Source organism: Entelurus aequoreus, linkage group LG07 (genome assembly GCF_033978785.1).
Source record: "Entelurus aequoreus isolate RoL-2023_Sb linkage group LG07, RoL_Eaeq_v1.1, whole genome shotgun sequence".
Classification (NCBI taxonomy): Eukaryota; Metazoa; Chordata; class Actinopteri; order Syngnathiformes; family Syngnathidae; genus Entelurus; species Entelurus aequoreus.
Window position 1 is genome coordinate 83,357,780 of NC_084737.1, and position 23,006 is coordinate 83,380,785.

General features: G+C 39.7%; 2 protein-coding genes across 2 annotated transcripts; both read left to right on the forward strand.

The window, feature by feature from the left end:
* The first annotated feature begins 2,922 nt into the window (after window positions 1–2,922).
* krt18a.1 (keratin 18a, tandem duplicate 1) lies at window positions 2,923–13,888 on the forward strand. Its single transcript, XM_062054649.1, has 7 exons — window positions 2,923–3,440; window positions 9,493–9,575; window positions 9,779–9,935; window positions 12,461–12,625; window positions 12,702–12,827; window positions 13,013–13,233; window positions 13,308–13,888. Exons 1-7 carry the CDS (start codon window positions 3,015–3,017, stop codon window positions 13,420–13,422), a joined length of 1,293 nt encoding a protein of 430 aa, XP_061910633.1. The 5' UTR covers window positions 2,923–3,014; the 3' UTR covers window positions 13,423–13,888.
* Window positions 13,889–18,762: 4,874 nt separating this feature from the next.
* Window positions 18,763–20,890, forward strand: LOC133654423 (keratin, type I cytoskeletal 18-like). The gene is made up of 7 exons (XM_062054737.1): window positions 18,763–19,149; window positions 19,549–19,631; window positions 19,703–19,859; window positions 19,990–20,154; window positions 20,232–20,357; window positions 20,450–20,661; window positions 20,761–20,890. Exons 1-7 carry the CDS (start codon window positions 18,763–18,765, stop codon window positions 20,888–20,890), a joined length of 1,260 nt encoding a protein of 419 aa, XP_061910721.1.
* Window positions 20,891–23,006: the final 2,116 nt, after the last annotated feature.

Below are 23,006 nucleotides of genomic sequence, written 5' to 3' on the forward strand. Positions count from 1 at the left end.
ATGTAGATGCCCATATCGGCTGTACACATTTACTTTACAAAAGAGAAGTGTGGGATACTTCTCTTGTTGCCTTATTTGTATTTGACTTTATTCACATTATGTGGGAGGCAGGGTGCAGGTAAAAAGGTATCTAACGCTTAAACCAAAAATAAACAAAAGGTGAGTGCCGCTAAGAAAAGGCCTTGAAGCTTAGGGATGGCTACGCAGAACGAAACTAAAACTGAACTGGCTGCAAAGTAAACAAAAACAGAATGCTGGACGACAGCAAAGACTTACAGCGTCCACAAAGTACATCTGTACATGACAATCAACAATGTCCCCACAAAGAAGGATAGCATCCGCACAACTTAAATAGTCTTGATTGCAAAGCAGGCGCGGGGGAATAGGAAACCTGATCCACGATTGGTTATGGTTTTTTTATGTTTATGTTTTTTTATGTTTTCTGCTGGTGGTGTGCCAACAAAAAAAAGGTACCTTGACTCAGAAAAGGTTGAAAAACACTGGCTTACCCAATGTAATCTAACACAGAAAAAATGATGCAAAAATGTTTCCAAATCAAGCAGGTTCTCTGCATTGGCCGACTCGGGGCCACCTCTAAAACAGGCCTGGGCAATTATTTTGACTCGGGGGGCCAAATTTAGAGAAATAAATGTGTCTGGGGGCCGGTATATCTATTTTTAAGGAAAACTAATACAAAACCTCACAATAAAGTCTGATTGAATGCTAAAAATGTTATGACAGACCGAATTTTAAATGTTTCTATAATCAATAAAACACTGAATATTGAGACCATATGAACGTCACACCCCCTCTCAATCCACATATTTTACAATCGAGCCAAATGCAACAAAAATGCAACAAACACAGCGAAATATGCACGCGAAGGGTAAAAAAATATCTACAATCTGATATATCCGATATATCACTAAGCTTTAGAACTTTCTTGTAAAAATCTCCTTCCACGTCTGTCCCTGACACCCACATTTCCGGCTGGCCGCTCTGTGGAAACGCTCCCCACCCACACTGCTTGGTGCCTCGTCTGAGCTGCTGTGACTTAGATTACCATAGTAACTAGTAGGGTTGTACGGTATACGGGTATTAGTATAGTACCGCGATACTAATGAATCATATTCGGTGCCATATCGCCTCTGAAAAGTACCGGTCCGCCACACCCTAAGATTTTTTTTGTTAAAATAAAGCCATTAATGCAATTTTTCTGGTCCCCTTTATTTAGAAAAGTATCAAAAAGTACCGAAAAGTATCGAAATAATATTGGTATCAGGACACTAGTCACTAAAATATCATGCAAAAGCGCAGATTCCGACCATTGAAACTGAAATCTAAGTAAGATGAAATATCTCAAATAAGGCTGATATTTGCTTATTTTCCGTCTGATAAGATCATTCTTCTCACTAAGCAGATTTTATGTTAGAGTGTTTTACTTGTTTTAAGGGTTTTGCTCCTAAATGATGTCAGTAAGATATTACAGCTGAGATTTGATGAGCTATATTGAGTAAAACATGCTTGAAACTAGAATATCAACTGTTGCAAAGCTGTGTCATCAACACTCACAAGTAGAAAACTACTTTTTTAAACTAATTGACTGCAAGGGCACGCACTTGGCGCGATGATGTCATGTTATCCATGGAAAAATGCATTTTTAGACAATATGATTTGCCTGAGCGGCTAGGAGACCCCGAGAGTAACAAGTAGCCTTGTTGCCTTTCCATTAAGAACAATAAATTAGTTTTTAGTATAAGTTTGCTGGTTTCAAGAAATGTCATGCCGAGTGCATATCATTATGTCAAGATAATGGCACTAGCATTTACTTCATTTAAGAATATTTTTCAACATATTGAGCAAAAAGGTCTTATCTGCCAATAGAACAAGAAAATTTGGCGTGTCAAGACTTTCCAAAACAAGTAAAATTAGCTCACCTCAATGAACCCCAAAATACCTTAAAATAAGTATATTCTCACTAATAACAAGTGTACTACTATATGAGTACGTATTTTCTATTGTTTCATTGAAAATAAAACAGCAAAGTCCATTTGGCTGTCATCTGTTTTAATTATGAGACACAATTGTGTCAAAGTCATGATTTTTTTTTTTTCATGCTTGAAATAAAACAAATTTTAAAAAAATATAAAAAAAATAAAAATAAAAAATAAAAAATAAAAAATAAAAAATAAAAAATAAAAAATAAAAAATAAAAATAAAAATAAAAATAAAAATAAAAATAAAAATAAAAATAAAAATAAAAATAAAAATAAAAATAAAAATAAAAATAAAAATAAAAATAAAAATAAAATAAATAAATAAAAAACTGGGATTTGTATAGCGCTTTTCTAAGTACCCTAAGTCGCTTTACTTGTTAAAAAAAAAAAGAAATGATTACTTTAAAAAAGTAGTTTTATACTTGTGAGTGTTGATGACACAGCTTTGCAACACTTGATATTCTAGTTTCAAGCATGTTTTACTCAATATAGCTCATCAAATCTCAGCTGTAATATCTTACTGACATCATTTAGGACCAAAACCCTTAAAACAAGTAAAACACTCTAACATAAAATCTGCTTAGCGAGGAGAATGATCTTATCAGCAAATATCACCCTTATTTGAGATATTTAATCTTACTTAGATTTCACTTTTTGCAGTGTGGCAGCTACACTTTCCATCTTAAAGATAAAAAATAATGATTTGGGAATGTCCGGCGGGCCAGATTGAAAAACTTAACGGGCCGCATGTGGCCCACGGGCCATAGTTTTCCCGGGTCTGCTCTAAAAGGACAAAGACATGAACCAGCATGAGCGGTGCTGCGGTTCAGGCCGGTGGAAAAGGAGGAGGTACCGCAGGGTGAGGAGGAGTGGTCTGAGGGGCGGACCCGGAGGGCCTAAAAGGGTTTATATAGTTTGGCGGCTTCCCCTCGTTCTGCCTTGTGTCTGTGACTTCCCATTTCAGCCATCCCAGCCCGAGCCTCTCTGTCTCTCTCTTTAAGAGCGTCTCCAGCCACAATGCAAACCTCCAAGCAACAAACCACCTACTCGGTGCGCACCTCCACCGGAGGCAGGGGCCCCGCCACGGGCTTTGCCTACAAGGCCCACTCCATCCACGGCGGGTCCGGCAGGTCCTGCATCGACCTCTCATCCATGGAGCGCAAAGGGCTGGGATCCGGAATGGGAATGGGCCAAGGAGCCGGGGGCTTCTCCGGCAGCATCCAGGTGAGCGGCGGCGGAGGCAACACCAGCATCACGGGCAACGAGAAGTTCGCCATGCAGAACCTCAACGACCGCTTGGCCCACTACCTGGACACGGTCAGGAGCCTGGAGCAGGCCAACCAGAAGCTGGAGATTAAGATCAAGGAGGCCATGGCCAAGAGCGGACCCGACTTCAGAGACTACAGCAAGTACCAGGCCATCCTCGATGACCTGAGGAAGAAGGTGAGTCTACTTCACGTGGAGGTCATAGGTCAAATATATGAATGAAAACCAAAGTCATCATACATGATTTGAGCAAGGCAGGGTTAATAATCAGCAATGAATACCTAACAGAGAGAGTGGATTGGACTCCGGTGGGTCCATGCCCCCCCCCCCCCTCCATCCCTCTTCCTCTGTTGGGCCAGCAACTGGCTGGGGGTGGGGGGGGCTGGACCGGAAACGGTAGAAAGGAGGAATGTTGTATGGTGAGGGGTCAAAGAGACAGGAAGACAGGAAAACAGTAAACAAAACAAACGAAAGCGCTATTCCCCCCCCCTCACTTTATATACAGTATAGCAGGGGTCACCAACGCGGTGCCCGCGGGCACCAGGTAGCCCGTAAGGACCAGATGAGTAGCCCGCTGGCCTGTTCTAAAAATAGCTCAAATAGCAGCACTTACCAGTGAGCTGCCTCTATTTTTTAAATTGTATTTATTTACTAGCAAGCTGGTCTCGCTTTGCTCGACATTTTTAATTCTAAGAGAGACAAAACTCAAATAGAATTTGAAAATCCAAGAAAATATTTTATAGACTTGGTCTTCACTTGTTTAAATAAATTCATGAATTTTTTTACTTTGCTTCTTATAACTTTCAGAAAGACAATTTTAGAGAAAAAATACAACCTTAAAAATGATTTTAGGATTTTTAAACACATATACCTTTTTACCTTTTAAATTCCTTCCTCTTCTTTCCTGACAATTTAAATCAATGTTCAAGTAAATTTATTTTTTTTATTGTAAAGAATAATCAATAAATTTTAATTTAATTCTTCATTTTAGCTTCTGTTTTTTCGACAAAGAATATTTGTGAAATATTTCTTCAAACTTATTACGATTAAAATTTAAAACAATTATTCTGGCAAATCTAGAAAATCTGTAGAATCAAATTTAAATCTTATTTCAAAGTCTTTTGAATTTCTTTTAAAATTTTTGTTCTGGAAAATCTAGAAGAAATAATGATTTGTCTTTGTTAGAAATATAGCTTGGTCCTGTTTGTTATATATTCTAACAAAGTGTAGATTGGATTTTAACCTATTTAAAACATGTCATCAAAATTCTAAAATTAATCTTATTCAGAAAAAATTACTAATGATGTTCCATAAAAAAATTTTTAAATTTTTTCAAAAAGATTCGAATTAGCTAGTTTTTCTCTTCTTTTTTTCGGTTGAATTTTGAATTTTAAAGAGTCGAAATTGAAGATAAACTATGATTCAAAATGTAATTGTCATTTTTTTGTGTGTTTTTTCCTCTTTTAAACCGTTCAATTAAGTGTAAATATCATTAATTATTAATAATAACATAGAGTTAAAGGTAAATTGAGCAAATTGGCTATTTCTGGCAATTTATTGAAGTGTGTATCAAACTGGTAGCCCTTCGCATTAATCACTACCCAAGAAGTAGCTCTTGCTTTCAAAAAGGTTGGTGACCCCTGCAGTATAGTGTATTTAGTTATATTGCACAAATAAATTGTTAATAAGAAAAATAGCACATTATTAAAAAAATAATAACAATAGCAAATCATATTTCAAAACGATAACAGATCATATAAAAAAAATCAACAATTACGTTTAAAAACAATGGTACATCAATTAAGGCCCGGGGGCCACATGCGGTCCAGTCCATAGTGGATCTAACATAATAGTGTGAGTCCAGTCCATAGTGGATCTAACATAATAGTGAGAGAGTCCAGTCCATAGTGGATCTAACATAATAGTGAGAGTCCAGTCCATAGTGGATCTAACATAATAGTGAGAGTCCAGTCCATAGTGGATCTAACATAATAGTGTGAGTCCAGTCCATAGTGGATCTAACATAATAGTGAGAGTCCAGTCCATAGTGGATCTAACATAATAGTGAGAGTCCAGTCCATAGTGGATCTAACATAATAGTGTGAGAGTCCAGTCCATAGTGGATCCAACATAATAGTGAGAGTCCAGTCCATAGTGGATCCAACATAATAGTGAGAGTCCAGTCCATAGTGGATCCAACATAATAGTGAGAGTCCAGTCCATAGTGGATCTAACATAATAGTGAGAGTCCAGTCCATAGTGGATCTAACATAATAGTGAGAGTCCAGTCCATAGTGGATCTAACATAATAGTGAGAGTCCAGTCCATAGTGGATCTAACATAATAGTGAGAGTCCAGTCCATAGTGGATCTAACATAATAGTGAGAGTCCAGTCCATAGTGGATCTAACATAATAGTGAGAGTCCAGTCCATAGTGGATCTAACATAATAGTGAGAGTCCAGTCCATAGTGGATCTAACATAATAGTGAGAGTCCAGTCCATAGTGGATCTAACATAATAGTGAGAGTCCAGTCCATAGTGGATCTAACATAATAGTGAGAGTCCAGTCCATAGTGGATCTAACATAATAGTGAGAGTCCAGTCCATAGTGGATCTAACATAATAGTGAGAGTCCAGTCCATAGTATCCCAAAACTTAAAGTAAAAGGTGTTTTTTGAGAAGTATTTGACACAATGATACAGAAATAAATATTACATGTGTTGAATGCAATGAGAAAGACCACATGTTCCTTTAGATCTCGATAGTCCTAAAAACATGAGAAGGCCGACGGTGCCAGTTTTTCTGTTGGTGGGATTACAGACCTTCAAACGGCTTCTTCCACCCCCATGGGAGAAAACACACACTCTTACGTCAGCAACAACTATCACCCATGCAAACATGACCGAGCCCACACACACACACACACACACACACACACACACACACACACACACACACACACACACACACACACACACACGCGCACACCCTGACCTCCATCACCACCACCCTCATGCAAATCCCATGCCCCCATCCTGTTCACTAAATATTATGTCTGTCAGCAGACACGACAGCAGTTGACTCGGTGGCGGCCTCTCATTGGCTCTTGGATGTCGCTTTCCTTTATCTATTGTACACTTACCAAAAGTAAACAGCCATATGGCAACCAAATGTACACGCAGTTAGCTTGCGCATTTTACCACCGGGACTTTGGCAAAACTAATGCATCTGTTTTTGCACCTTTTAATCTTTGGCAAATTTTACTGTAAATTGTGTTCTGAAAACACCCCGAGGACACCTTTTGGCCTCCCTCCCTCCTCAAAGACACCTGGATTCGAACTTTTGCTTGCATGCAGAACGGCCCCGGTATGAACATTACATCATCACACCCAAGACAATGGGCACATACACACACAACCCCCCTCCCCCACCCCACGCCTTCACCACCGCTTGTTTCCCCTCGGGGTGATGGACGGCTGGCAGCGCTTCATAGCAGCAGTCGACCTCCAGGGCCCCAACTCCCCGCCCCTCTGTTGCAAGTTGTCGTGATTAAATGTAACGTGTTTATGTGTGCATGGCATGGAGGTTTTTTTCCCACTCCAGACTAGGCCCCCTTAGGAGCCCACTCTAGATTGTATTTTTTTACTCATCTTCTTCTTCAGCGTTTTACCTTTTCTTATCTTTTACGGGGCGCCTCGTGGCGACCCATCAGCGTTCCTGTTCTATAACCCTGTACACCGTTTGTTTGTCTAATCTTGAACGGGTTTGTGCTGAAAACATAGTTTCATTTTACTTGTGCAATGACAATAAAGTCCAATCCTAACCTATCCTAAAATGTGTAGATATTGACATCCCAGTAGTTACAGTTGATGGGTCATTACCACGGCTGGGAATCTTTTCTTTTATGCACCACACTATTTGATTCGATTCGAATCTGGCGGGTAACGATTCGATTCAGAATCGATTCTATACTTTTGTCAAAACATTGGGTGCCAGTTCTATGATTAAGAAGTACATTCCTCCATGAAATCGGTAAACAGCTCTGATAAATGTCTATAGTTAAAGTTAAAAGTACCAATGATCGTCACACACACACGCTAGGTGTGGCGAAATTACCCTCTGCATTTGACCCATCACCTTTGATCACCCTCTGGGAGGGGAGGGGAGAAGTGAGCAGCAGCGGTGGCCGCGCCCGGGAATAATTTTTGGTGATTTAACCCCCAATTCCAACCCTTGATGCTGATTACTTAAGAGCAACTGGCTCCGTTTGATAAAATTCTACCCAAACATTAACTAAAGTGGCTGAACCGGACAGATTTATTTAAAAAAAATATATATAATAATAATAATTTTGATTTTATTAATATCGATTTTTGAGAAATTAAAATCTTTTTTTTTTTTTTTTTTTTTTTTTTTTACAAATAAGAATTGCGATTCATTCAAAAATATATTTATTTTTTTTACATCCCTAGTTATGACATATTCCGTACATGCAATAGATTCATTCAGTGGCTTAGTGGTTAGAGTGTCCGCCCTGAGATCGGTAGATCGTGAGTTCAAACCCCGGTCGGGTCATACCAAAGACTATAAAAATGGGACCATTACCTCCCTGCTTGTCACTCAGCATCAAGGGTTGGAATTGGGGGTTAAATCACCAAAAAGTATTCCCGAGCGTGGCCACCACTGCTGCTCACTGCTCCCCAAGTTGATGGGTCACACCTAGTGTGTGTGTGTGACTATCAGTGGTACTATAACTTTAAGCTAATATGTACGAAAAAAAACCTTTTTTTTAGCAAACTGTCAGGTTCAAACACCGAACTATCTATTAAACGAGACAAGAAGCAAGGAATCAGGCAGAGACAGTGTTCAATTTAGCTCATGAGGAGAAACTTTTGAGGCTGCACACTCAGTTACAGTCTCCCACCACGCTCTAAGGTAAAGCCCCACGCGCTCCTCTATTTATTCAGGAGTTCCCTAGCTAACATCACTGAGGCTGCCTCTAAAGGGAGTGGTCACACATATCATGCAAAGCCGCTCCAGTACGCACAATATGTGACGGAATGTGCTAGGGGCCTTGTGGTTGCCTTGTCTCTGCTTCGTCTGCGTGCTGTCGTCTTATCTTCGTTGAGGTAATTGAAGTCCTTGGCTGTTAGCGGGCTAAAACAAAGAAAAACATCTTGCGGCGAGGCCACCCCTCATGTGCCGTGGAAGATAACAAGTTGTGTGCCCTTGCACGAAGCAGAAAAGAGCACAATGGATAATAACTATAGCAACGGCCTTAAAGCATAAGAGTTGTGTGATAACTTATACATAATTATTCTAACACAAACTCAATATGCTATTTGTGACTTGTTTTTTAATTAGCTTGTGGCAGATTGTTGGAATAAAATTAAAGGAAAAAAACATAGAGCAAAAAGGGACAACGTAAAGAGAAAAAGTTGAAATTGTAACACGCATGATTCAACTTTCAACCAGATACTAATAACTAATAATTAATAACAAAACGTCATCCTTACATTTTTCAGCATATTGTCCTCGGTGGATGTCAGGTTCAAACACTGATGGCATCTATTAAACAAGACAAGAGGCAAAGAATTAAACAGAGACAGAATTCAATTTGGACTCAATATATTGAGGAGAGTCCTGGAGATCGTATCCTTCTACAATCTCCAGCACGCTCTGCCACAAGATTGCACTCCTCCTTCTTTATTTGACTCTCTCCCCCCACCTGACCACAGCTGCTTTCAGGGGGAAGTGGGTCGTAAACAGTGTTGCCTTTGGTTACCAAACAGTTCAAAAGAAGAGGTCGTAAAATAGTTCAAATAGAGTTCGTCTGGAAATTGGGCAGATCCTTGGTTCTCTCCGCTTTGAAGTCCTTGGGCCAGAACAACATCCTTCTGTTGATTACCATACATGAAAGAACACAGGAACACCACCTTGCTCCCCCCTCCTACACAGTGCAGTTTTACGAGCCTTACTCTTGGTAGGTTTCAAAAGACAGCCTCTTGTCTTCTTGTCAGGAACACAATGTAATACAAAGTTGTTGTGATCATTTAGAAACAATTATTCTAACAGTGGACATCCCTAAAATAAACAATACTTCAAATGACAAACACCAATTTTGTGAATAACAGGACTATTATAAATGTAAGCAGATGGTACTCTATTCTTAACCTGGGCATCAGAATCCGATCTGAACATGATCGCTCTTTTGTCAACCCATTGCAGGTGTTCGATGCCACCATGGACAACGCCCGCCTGATCCTCAACATTGACAACGCTCGCCTGGCAGCCGATGACTTCAGAGTCAAGTGAGGCTCTTTTGTTTGCTACTAACCTGAACGCAACCTGAAGCCAAACAGCTGCAGGCACGCCCTGTTCTGACTCCTGTTCAATGGCTCCGAGGATGAACACATTATTGTTTGTCACCTCTGCATTATTGACGGAGGCTACGCCGCTTAATTGCTACCGACCTTCCAGTATAACCAGTCGGCCTTGGCCTGCTCCGTTTCAGATTTGAGTCCGAGCTGGCCATCCGCCAATCCGTGGAGGCCGATATCGTTGGTCTGAGGAAGGTGATCGATGACACCAACATGAGCCGTATGAACCTCGAGAGCGAAATCGAAACCCTGAAGGAGGAGCTGATCCATCTCAAGAAGAACCACGATAATGTGAGCGCAACCGCAGACTCCAGTTGGACTTGTGTCTTTCTTCTGGCCTCTGATTAGCTCGAATGATCACATTAGTTAGAGGCTATAGAGCCATTTTCTACTTTGCCACGCATATGTTGGGGGCCAACGTTGAGATGTAGAGTCCCGGACAAAAGTTTGCACACATCTTCTCCTCATTCAATGCGTTTTCTTTATTTCCGTGACTATTTACATTTTAGATTGTCACTGAAGGCATCAAAACTGTTGATTGCACACTCTTGGCATTCTCTCGATGAGCTTCAAGCACACCTGTGAAGTGAAAACCGTTGCAGGTGACTACCTCTTGAAGCTCATGGAGAGAATGCCAAGAGTGTGCAAAGCAGTAATCAGAGCAAAGGGTGGCTATTTTGAAGAAATTAGAATATAAAACATTAGATTTAGATTTATTGGTCCCCGTTGGGGAAATTCATTTTCACTGCCGTACATTTAAACAATAGACATTACACATCCCAAAACAAAAATAACAAAAAGACATCATACATGACCAACACATTTATAGGCTTGTCAGACAGGTCTGTTGTTAAGGGCGGCTATAGCTGCAGGGATCAGCCTTTTCCTGAGGCGGGCCCTCCGGAATTTGATGGTTCTGTACCTGCGCCCTGATGGTAGTGGGATGATGTATTGGTGTAGTGGGCGAGTGATATCCTGGACTATCGTTTTTGCCAGTCGAGTGATTGACCTGTGGATTAAATCTGAAATGTTGGGTGTGGGTAGGCCGATGATTTTAGCTGCTATGTTTGTAATGCGTGTGAGTTGGTTACAGAAAGCATGGTGAAAAAACATGTGGAATAGTACAGAAGGATGGGTTGAACAATGCTTTGGTAAAGTAATAACAGGAGATGAGGTGCAACGTATAGTCCTTTAAGTTCTCGGACGGCTGACAGTCTTTGTTGACTTCTTTTTTTGAATGTCCGTGGTGTGCTGATCAAAGGTGAGTTTATTGTCCAAGGTTACGCCCAGGTATTTGAAACTGTTTTAACTGTTGTTAAAACTGTTGTTTTTAGTTATTTCACCTTTTTTTGTTAAGTACACAACTCCGCATTTGTGTTCATTCATAGTTTTGATGTGACAATCTAAAATGTAAATACCGTATTTCCTTGAATAGCCGCCGGGGCGCTAATTAATTTAAAACCTCTTCTCACTCCTGCGGTTACCAAAACCATGCGGGATGGGCAAGCATGCGCTAATTATTTTAAAACCTCTTCTCACTCCGGCGCTTACCTTATCATGAAAAGCACATTTAATTAAAAAAAAAAACGTTATTATGGTCTTACCTTTACTTGTAAATGAGTCCATGTGCAGCTGCTTCTGATCGAAGGCAGTCTTCCTTATCTTTCTTCAGTTTTAAAAGTCTCTGGAGATATTCCTTTAATTATTACCTCCTGCTTCGATTGAAAGTCCAGTTTAGAAAACTGTTTTATTTTAGATATGTAATCCTCCATGGTAAAAGTGCAAGCAAACGACCGCGGCTCACGCATGCTGCTTGTTGTCTTCTTCTGCAGCACCGGTCTTCTGCAGTACTGGTAGTCGCAAGAAGGATCACTAGCGCCCTCTACCACCAGGATGCGGGAGTCATTTAATGACTCATATTTGACCCGGCGGAAGTGCCAAGCATGCGCTAATTATTTTGCGAAACGAGTTTGACCCGGCTGTAATTCTAGGCAGGCGAATACTATATTCCCAGCGGCAATTCAAGGAAATACGGTAGTCATGAAAATAAATAACGCACATAGAATGAGAAGGTGTGTCCAAACCTTTGGCCTGTACTGTACATTTTTTAAGACATCACCTAAATGCCCGACAAGGGTCTTTTATCGTGTCTCGTTCAGGAAATTCTTTCTTCTGGCCTGTGATTGGCCAAAACAATTTTTCGGTTAAGGGCTCCGGTGCCCCCCCCCCCCCCCTGTTGCTTTGGTATGCACTTGGCACCCTCCAAATGTTTTTTCATTCGGATTATCTTATGGGTTGTGGCTCGGCGGGTAGAGCCTTCTTAGTCACCGCCATGGTGTCCTTGGGCTTCACCCACCTGCCCCCAGTGCCACCCACACTGGTTTAAATGTAGCTTATAGATGTCGATAATGAGTCACTAGAAAAAACGCAACATATGATTCATTTTACTTCATTTTCTTCTGGCCTCTGATTGGCTGTAATTATTTTATGGTTCAATTTTGTGTTGCCATGACATATTCTTTATCGGTTTGCATGAGAACGTAGCACAAAAACGCTGCTCCTGACGCGTTCAAGTGTTGTAGGAAACAATACTGAAACATCTGTATATGATTTGTTTTCCTTCTTGTTTTGTTGAGCTGTTTAATAACACTAATCCGATCCATATTTGGCCACGCAGACAAGGTCAAAGACCATAAATCCAGAAGCTCCAGACAGTTTTACCGCACATACCTCGACAAAGCACGTGATTACGTTTGAAAGAAACCAGGATCTCGACATGCTTTCACGACAACCCTCTTTCTTTATTTTTTTTCCAGGAAGTATTGATGCTTCGTAACCAGATCGCCCAGTCAGGAGTCCACGTAGATGTGGATGCTCCTAAAGGACAGGACCTCGCTCAGATCATGGCGGAGATAAGGGCCAAGTATGAGAAGATGGCACTGAAGAACCAGGAGGAGCTAAAAGCATGGCATGAATCCCAGGTAAAGTATCCGCCAGAAGTTAAAACCCGGCATGAGGTCTTTGAATGAGTTTGAAGGAGTCTTTTACTGATTCCAGATGACAGAAGTGCAGACCCAGGTCAGCACTAACACAGAGGCCCTGAAAAGTTCCCAGACAGAGTTGAACGACCTGCGCAGACAGTTTCAAACCCTGGAGATCGAGCTGGAGTCCCAGAGGAGCTTGGTGAGCAGCTCTTCGTCAACACGCACTTAACACCATGCTTATCTCAACACCCTGATACGCCTCACTCAGCACCCTCACTCGGACTTTGTTGGCATAAGCTTCACACACGGCTGACCCGTCGCTATGGTGCCGTCATCAGCCGGCTGGCTTCACAGTTGTTAACCCCTTCACTCCCACTTTGGCAGAAATCATCCCTGGAAGGCACGCTGAGGGACACAGAGATGCGCTACAACATGGAAGTCGAGTCCTTGAACTCCGTCCTCTTGAGCCTGGAGGCTGAACTCACGCAGCTTCGTAACAGCATCCAACAGCAGACCCAGGACTACGAATCTCTGCTCAACCTAAAGATGAAGCTGGAGGCTGAGATCGCCACCTACAGAAGGCTGCTGGACGGCGGAGACTTCAAGTGTGTAGACTTCTGATCCACTTTAGCAGTAGGACCAAATATGATATTTGATTGAGTTTATTCTCTCTGTTTAGGCTCCAGGATGCTCTTGAGGACCAGAAAACAGTGAAGACCAAGGTGATGACGGTGACACAGACCCTTGTGGACGGCAAGGTGGTCTCCTCCTCCACGGAGACCAAAAACCTTTGAAGACCAGAAACCGCAACGAAACATTCGCAGCAACCATAGCAAAAAGTTTAGTTTGGTAAAAAGCGGATCTTTTCTCCAATTGACTTGTGGCTTTTTAGTAAAACAGCAACTAACTCTATTAGACTCTAAAACCCCGCGCAGTGATTTGCTTGACTGCTTAATTAAACGACTCCTCCGCAGGCAGACTGTATGCAAAACTGGACCAGAAGAAAACTAACATGATCTTTTTTATTTATTTCATCAAAGACGTTCTGCTATTTATGTTTGCGTGCTGGCCTGCAGATGTCTGCTAACCTTCAGAGGCCAGCTGATGGATGTTTTTAGAACATTTCAAAGCAATACAAGAGCCATTTTACTGTAAACCATCACTTGTTGTGACATCCTCAGTTTTCTTTCTGTCCAGTTATGTCTGTCTCTCTGTCCAACTGTGAGGTTCTGACATATCAATAAAGTTCATTCCAGGATATGGTCTGTGTGCACGTTGTTGTTTTACATACCGCAACATTAAAAGGAACACATTATAACTAGGTGTAATTAGAAAAATGAAGGTTACAAGTAATTCATCAGTAAATGCAGCCCATGGTTTTAATAATGCATTCATTTGAATAATGTAAACGCTAACACATTAGTTACGTCTATAAAACAGGTGTCAAACTCAAAGCCCTGGGGCCAGATGTGGCCCGCCACTTCATTTTATTTGGCCCTCGAAAGCCTGGAAATAATATGTAACAATAAAGTACTGAAAATGTTCTTACTAAATGTATTCTTTCTTTGTATTTTGGCAGAAAATAAATATGTACTCAATGTAATCTCAAGTTATGTTAACTTAAATATTGTGTAATTATGCACAACTATGACATCAAACATTCAAACCATTTTTTTAAATAGAAATAAATACTAATGATAATGATTTTTTTTTTAATTAATTAATTTATTTATTCATTTTTATTGACATCCAGCATCAGACATTCCTATCCATTACATCATATTCACATAAATCATATAGCTATTGTCTGCCCAAAATGTCAAAATATTTTAGTTTATATCCCATCCATACCACCCCCCCCCCAAAAAAAGAAAGAAACAACAAAAAAAAACAAAGTAATATCTACAAATACATCGATTAAATAAACAGACAAAAAAAATAATAATAATAATACATTAATAATAATAATAACAATCAGAAATAAAATAAAATATAAACAGATACATATATATATATATATATATATATATATATATATATATATATATATATATATATATATATATATATATATATATATATATATATATATATATATATATATATATATATATATATATATATATATATATATATATATATATGTATCTGTTTATATTTAATTTTATTCCCATATGATTTTATGGGAACATTTTTAAAATGATGGTGGTTTTTACAGCATTTTTCTCTAAATGACAAAAAACAGTACTTTTTGTACCGTAATAAACTGTGGTGCCGTTTTGGCATTTACAGTAATACACAGAAAAATCTACAGGTATTGATTTTCAATTTTTTTTTTAAATAAATAAATAAAAATAAAAAAACTGTCAGCTCAGGTGCCAAAATTTTACTGTAAAATTGCAGGGTTTTTTATTTACAGTAAAAAAAATAATGTACATTTTACAGTAAAATTCTGGAAACTGAGCTGCCTTTTTTTTTTTTACCATAAAAACAGCAGTACTGTTTTTCCATTTACAGTAATATTTATTACATTTTGAGGTGAAATTATTGCAATTTACCATATTTTTTTTACATTTTAGTTTTGAAAAAAATCTACTAATAAAATGCACAGAAAAATGTTGTAATAATAATATTCACTGTTAGAAACGGCCCTCTGGGGCCAAACATAACTGCGATGTGGCCCTCAGTGACAACCACTTTGACACCTCTGGTCTATAACATTAAAGTGCCAGTAGAATGCATAAACACAATGCAGGGAATACATTCTTAGTGAGAGCAACAAGCAGCACCGCACTAAAATGAGCTTGATATCAAATAGGAAGAGGAACACTTTGACACAGCAGACGACAACATACGCACACATACACAACGGCAATATCGAACGACAAATCAATGATTGGAGTAACAAATTGCCATCCAAAACATACCCCGTTTGTTGACAAGAAGATATATACGCACACATACACAACGGGAATATCGAACGACAAATCAATGATTAGAGTAACAAACTTGCCATCCAAAACATACCCCGTTTGTTGACAAGAAGATATATACGCACACATACACAACGGGAATATCGAACGACAAATCAATGGTTGGAGTAACAAACTTGCCATCCAAAACATACCCCGTTTGTTGACAAGAAGATATATACGCACACATAGACAATGGCAATATCGAACGACAAATCAATGATTAGAGTAACAAACTTGCCATCCAAAACATACCCCGTTTGTTGACAAGAAGATATATACGCACACATACACAACGGGAATATCGAACGACAAATCAATGATTGGAGTAACAAACTTGCCAACCAAAACATACCCCGTTTGTTGACAAAAAGATATATACGCACACATACACAACGGGAATATCGAACGACAAATCAATGATTGGAGTAACAAACTTGCCATCCAAAACATACCCCGTTTGTTGACAAGAAGATATGACGGCCATCGAAGCACATTCAAGCTCCTTACTAAGCAGAGGTAACACAATCCGGTAAAAAGATTCACAAGAGCTGGTATCAGAGTGCAATGATAGCTGCTAATGCTAATAAAACACAGCTAGCTCTGTTGAAAACCTCGATGACGTCAGATGTCACAAGGCAACAGGCCCCGTCTTTTGTTCTTTTTATATCAAACATCTTTCAAATGCATTTGCCAGATTAAATTTTAAATGTTTTCCCTTGCAATTAATTACATTTATTAAAAAGTCATTTTGTTAGTAATTCAATTACTTTTTTGGTAAAGTAACGAGTAACTATAATTGATTACTTTTTAGATGTAATTTTCAGAACACTACTTACTGTACAATGTCTGCTCATTCTGCGATGACGACTGACAGGATGTTCATATCTTCCTGTTTAGATGAAGAATTAATCACAATCCACACAAAGGATTAAAGGGAAAATTTGCTTCCTGCAGACACCGCATGTCGTCTCTTTGTCTACATCTATATAAATTGAATGTCACAGATGAACAACTTGTAGATTCGTTAAATCGCTAAATCCCATGAAATCTTATATGTCTAGTCTCTTACGTGAATGAGCTAAATAATATTATTTGATATTTTACGGTAATGTGTTAATAATTTCACACATAAGTCGCTCCTGAGTATAAGTCGCACCCCCGGCCAAACTATGAAAAAAACTGCGACTTATAGTCCGAAAAATACGGTAATCCTCACCTCCATGGTGACGAATAAAGTATGTTTCTTACAAGTATCATACCTGCAGGACAAGGAATAGCTAATCAATTTTCACTACACACCGTAGCTCACTGGCGTCACAATGTAAACAAACGCCATTGGTGGATCTACACCTAACATCCACTGTAATGATACCAAGTACAGGAGCGAATCTAGTCGACACTACTATGAATACGTCAATATATTTTAGCATCACAAAATCTTTTTTAATTTAAAAAAATGTATATTACGCTTATAAACTCAGGAAGTATGTCCCTGGACACATGAGGACTTAAATTATGACCATTGTATGATCCTGTAACTACTTGGTATCGGATCGATACCCACATTTGCGGTATCATCCAAAACTAATGTAAAGTATCCAAACAACAGAAGAATAAGTGATTATTACATTTTAACAGAAGTGTAGATAGAACACGTTAAAAGAGAAAGTAGGGAGATATTAACAGTAAATAAACAGGTAGATTAATAATTCATTTTCTACCACTTGTCCTTAATAATTTTGACAAAATAATAGAATGGAAAATGACACAATATGTTACTGCATACATCAGCAGCTAAATTAGGAGCCATTTTTTTGCTTACTCACGAATAAAAGACTTAGACTTAGACTTAGACAAACTTTAATGATCCACAAGGGAAATTGTTCAACACAGTAGCTCAGTTACAATGACGGAAAGTGTAAGGATGGAAAGGACAATGCAGGTATAAATAGACTAATATAGTGATAAAAAAATCTAACATATATACAAATATATACATAATATATATATATATATATATATATATATATATATATATATATATATATATATATATATATATATATATATATATATATATATATATATATATATATATATATATATTATATATACATATATACATGTATATACATGTATATACAATATATACATAATATGTGTACAGAATACATAATATGTGTATAGAATAATATATATACAGATATACAGATATATTATATTATGTCTATAACATATATACACAAGTTGTCTTGTATGTTCACTATTTTATTTAAGGACAAACTTGCAATAAGAAACATATGTTTAATGTAACCTAAGATTTTTTTGTTAAAATAAAGACAATAATGCCATTTTTGTGGTCCCCTTTATTTAGTATCGAAATACATTTTGGTACCGGTACCGGTACCAAAGTATTGGTATCGGGACAACCCTATTTGATACAAACATGCATATTTTTATATTTCCATTATTGACTAACTGTTGCAGAGTACCTTGTTTTCTACTACCCTTGCGGTTTCTTGTTGTAACTTACCTTGTTTCCTCTTACCTGTGTGTTTGGCTTTTGTAAAAAAAAAAATCCCGTTTTCTACTGCCTCTGTAGTGTGTGACACTTTGTTTATTACTGTCTGTGTAGCTTCTTTTTGTAGAACAGTCTCTGTAGCTTCTTTTTGTAAAACATCTTGAATCCTGCTGCCCTTGTGGCTTTCTTTTAATTCATTAATTGCACCAAATGAGTCTTTGCAACATGTACAACTTCCTCTTAGTTTCACTTTCCTTTCCCCTGATAAGCAGGTGTGGTATAAAAAATCGAAAAGCATTGCGTAAAAGCGACTAATATATGTGAGTGTGCATCAATCTTTAGCATCTTTGCAATATAGTTGTATCTTCCATTATGATAACAAATGTTCCGTATAAAGTTCAGTCGGTAACATAATTAGTGTTGTCTGACTGTTGGCATCACTGTGGGTGTTACTCGCACAAAGTCTGCATAAAACGGTTAAAGGTGAAAAAGCAATATAGATAAGAGAGGTGTGATAAGAGGGATAAACTGTACCTATATAAGACAACCAAGACTCTTGCACGGTCTCTACTCTCAGAACTAAACCCCTCTGCCTTGAAAGCAACACTTCTATCTCAGTTCTCTATCAAACTTTGGCCATGGAGACCCAGATGAGATGCAATGTCGCTAAATTCATGGAACCTCGCGGGCTATACAAGTCGTACTCGCACAGTGTCTCTGGCGAGGCAGGCGGTGAAGGCACCAAGATCTCCGTGTCATCCAGAGGCAGGGTCTCGAACATGTACGACTATCGAAACAACTACGCTTTGGAGGACTTTGGAGGACTGCTGGCCATCGGGAACGAGAAACTTGCGATGAAGCATCTGAATGACCGCCTGGCCAGCTACATGGAGACCGTGAGGTCTCTGGAGAAGGCCAACAGCAGCCTGGAGATCAAAATCCGGGAGACGATCGAGAGAAGGGGCCCTATGGAAGGGAGTGACTACAGCAAGTACAATGCCGCCGTTGGAGATCTAAGAGCCAAGGTAAAACCACTTAACTTGTATGGTAAAGGTGTAGTTCACATTGTACAAGCTGAAATCCTTTCATACTGCATCATAGCGTCTTCCAGTATTGTTTATGTTAAAATTATAACTCTATTTGCATAAAAAATGAATAGCCCTTAATTGACCTTGCTATATAATCTGTTACAGCATCTCGTATCAGCTTTCAAAGCAATTGATGCTTGTATTTAGTCTTTTACACTATCTTCATGTGGCACTGTCAAAAACGACAAACAGCCCGCTTTGTCCTTTTATGAGCTACTCTGTTTAGCCCAAGTTTTGCTTCTGCCGCTTCCTTGACTTTAGAATCGGTTGTTGTCAAAGTGAAACGTCTAGATTCTCAGCACCAGTGCCGAATAAGTACTCTGTCCTTGCTTTCAGATTTTTGCCATGATCAAGGGGAATACACGACTTGCCATTAACCTAGACAACGCCAAACAGGCCGCGGACGATTTTCGGATCAAGTGAGTGACAGATCTGGAAAAGAACAGTCTCACTTTCCTGAGATTCATGGTTTTTATTTTTCGCTCAATAGGATGCACTACGAGTTGGCCATGCGTCAGACCGTGGAAAGTGATACTGCAAGACTCCGTAAGATACTGGACGACACCAATCTGGGTCGCATGTACTGTGAGAGCGAGTTCGAGACACTGAACGCAGAGCTGATCACCCTCAGGAAGACCCATAAGGCGGTAAGGGTTTCGTAGCACTGCATCACAATCCAACCATCCAAACATAACCATTTTCAGTGTTTGTTCGACTCTATGCAGAGGACACGCTTTTGCTCCGGAAATCACTCCCTGTTTGTTTCCCCTCCCACAGGAAGTTGATGAAATGCGTGTCAAGATCACTCAGGCCGGAGTCTTTGTGGATGTCGACGCCCCTAAAGGCCAAGATCTGGCAAGGATAATGGACGAGATGAGGGAGAAGTATGAGAAGATCATGGTGAAGAATAAGCAGGAGGCTAAAGAGTGGCACGAGTCCCAGGTAGTGGCCAAGTGATTAGTTGGGGGCGTAGCAGTTTGTGAAGTGTATCAGTGTGAACACTTCAATATTGTGTGCAGATGACAGAGGTGAAGGTCAAAGTGACGGAGAGTACCACAGCCCTCAAAGAAGCCACCACAGTGGTTTCTGTAACCAAGAAGAAGTTTCAGACATTGGACATTGAACTGCAGTCACAATTGAGCCTGGTAGCAGCTTTTGCCCTGTCTTTCTTCTGTAATAAAGCAAAAACCAATGTATCAATCAAATAATCAAACCCCTTTTTTCACCTGTTTAACAGATAGAGTGTCTGAAGGCCAATTTAAGAGACATGCAAATGCGCAGCAGCATGGAGATGGAGAAGTACAACGTGATCCTGGTGAGCCTACAGGAGCAGCTCGCTAATCTCCGTAATGACATATTTGAAGATGCAAGACAGTACCAGGTCCTCCTCGACATCAAGGTCAAACTGGAGGCTGAGATCATGGAATACAGGAGATTGCTGGGCGGAGAGTGAGTAGGAGATCATATGACCATGACCCTCGAAATAGAAGCTTGGAATAGTGCAGAGAAGCACATGACGACTGACTTCTGTCGTTTTCATTTCACCAGGATTGAGGTCGTCGACAAAAAGAAGGTCATCCAGACCCAAGTGGTGACGGTCACTCAGACTCTGGTGGACGGCAAAGTAGTGTCAGAGAGCAGGGACGTCCAATCCAATCAAGAAGAGTTGACGGCATAGAAACAGAAAGAAAACATGCGAGACTAAAATAAAAGAACCTACACCAAGTTTTGTTTTGGGGTGAATTTATTGAAGCAAACATTACACTGTCATGATCCGTGGGCCGGATCATGTTTTGTTTACCGTAATTTCCCGACTATAAGCCGCTACTTTTTCCCCTCGTTCTGGTCCCTGCGGCTTATACAAGGGTGCGGCTTATATACGGCCTGTTCTTCTCCGACACCGACGAAGAGGATTTGGGTGGTTTTAGTACGCAGGAGGGAGACGATGACACAATGATTAAAGACTGACTTTTCATATACCGGTAGGCTGGTTATTTTGATAACGTACAGGCGAGCACTTTGTATTACTTTGCAGCGTTGTATTATTTGTACTCTGCACGAATGCTGTTCGCCATGTCAAAGATGTGAAAGTTTGATTGAATGATTGAAAGATTTATTGTTAATAAATGGGACGCTTTGCCTTCCCAAACAGTCATCTCTGTCCCGACAATCCCCTCCGTGGTAGCAGGAACCCCTATATACTACGCTAATTACACATCAAAACCCTGCGGCTTATAGTCGGGTGCGGCTTATTTATGGAGCAATCTGTATTTTCCCCTAAATTTAGCTAGTGCGGCTTATAGTCAGGTGCGGCTTATAGTCCGGAAATTACGGTAGTTGTGTTCTGTTAGTTTTGGACTCCCTTAGTTCCTGTTTTGTGCACCTCTGGGTTTGTTTTGGTTTCCATGGGGATTAATTGGGTTCACCTGCCTCTGGTTAGTGGTCGACCACTAATCAGAGAGCTATTTATTCACGTTGCTCGCCACACTCGGTCTGGCTTCATTGTTTGCTATATGCAACATGTTACGTTAGTATTTCTTGTCTCCTAGTTCAGTGTTTTTCAACCTTTTTTTGAGCCGAGGCGCATTTTTTTCATTGAAAAAATCCAAAGGCACACCACCAGCAGAAATTAAAATATGAAACTCAATATTGACAATAAAAAGTCGTCGGATGTGATTTTAAACCATAACTAAGCATGCAACACTATAGCTCTTATCTCAAAGTAGGTGTACTGTCACCACCTGTCACATCACACCCTGACTAATTTGGATTGTTTTGCTGTTTTCTTATGTGTAGTGTTTTACTTCTTGTCTTGCGCTCCTATTTTGGTGGCTTTTCCTGTTTTGTTGGTATTTTCCTGTAGCAGTTTCATGTCTTCCTTTAAGCGATATTCCCCGCGCCTGCTTCGTTTTAGCAATCAAGAATATTGCAGTTGTTTTTATCCTTCTTTGTGGGGAAATTGTTGATCGTCATGTCATGTTCAGATGTACTTTGTGAACGCCGTCTGCTCCACACGCTGTAAGTCTTTGCTGTCGTCCAGCATTCTGTTTTTCTTCACTTTGTCGACAGTTCAGTTGTAGTTTCGTTCTGCATAGCCTTCCCTAAGTTTCAATGCCTTTTTTTTTTAGGGGCACTCACCTTTTGTTTATTTTTCAGTTTAAGCATTAGACACCTTTTTACCTGCACACTGCCTCCGGCTGTCGTCTGAAAAATTGTGATCACGATTAGCTACCTGCTGCCACCTACTGATATGGAAGAGTAGTACACGGTTACTCTGCCGACACTCAACAACAACACATCATTTGCAGACTATAATTACTGGTTTGCAAAAAATGTTATACCCCAAATTGCGGCACAGTGGTTGAAAAACACTGTCCTAGTTTATGCTTCCTGAGCTGAGTGGTTACCTTAGCATCCCATGCAATCGGCAAGTTTTTCCTTTCGCTTGTTTCCTGTTTGGCTATGATTTATAATAAATAAATCATCTCCTACCTCACGCTTTCGTCCGGAGTCGTCCGTCTGCATCCCGGGAGAACGAGCGCACAGTAAGATGCGACCCGCACGTAACATACACAACCGCTTTGAAAGACATGCTCGTTGACGTGTAGTACAGATCCCCTTCAAGTTGTATAATCATGAGACAAATGATCAATGACGCATTTCGTCATACCCCGAATGTTTGGTGACAATAAAGCATTCAGTTCTATTCTACTTATGGACAATTAGTTTCCAAGTCTTCCAAGCCCGGGCCCCTGCAAAGGCATTTGGCTTGAGGGTGGCCATGTTTTACATGT

Coding starts and splice junctions, on each gene's coding strand:
- krt18a.1 (XM_062054649.1), top strand. CDS start 3,015: ATGCAAACCTCCAAGCAACAAACCACCTACTCGGTGCGCACCTCCACC. Junction 9,936..12,460: donor TCAAGAAGAACCACGATAAT/GTGAGCGCAACC, acceptor TTTTTTTTCCAG/GAAGTATTGATGCTTCGTAA. Junction 13,234..13,307: donor CTGGACGGCGGAGACTTCAA/GTGTGTAGACTT, acceptor CTCTCTGTTTAG/GCTCCAGGATGCTCTTGAGG.
- LOC133654423 (XM_062054737.1), top strand. CDS start 18,763: ATGGAGACCCAGATGAGATGCAATGTCGCTAAATTCATGGAACCTCGC. Junction 19,860..19,989: donor TCAGGAAGACCCATAAGGCG/GTAAGGGTTTCG, acceptor CCCCTCCCACAG/GAAGTTGATGAAATGCGTGT. Junction 20,662..20,760: donor AGGAGATTGCTGGGCGGAGA/GTGAGTAGGAGA, acceptor TCATTTCACCAG/GATTGAGGTCGTCGACAAAA.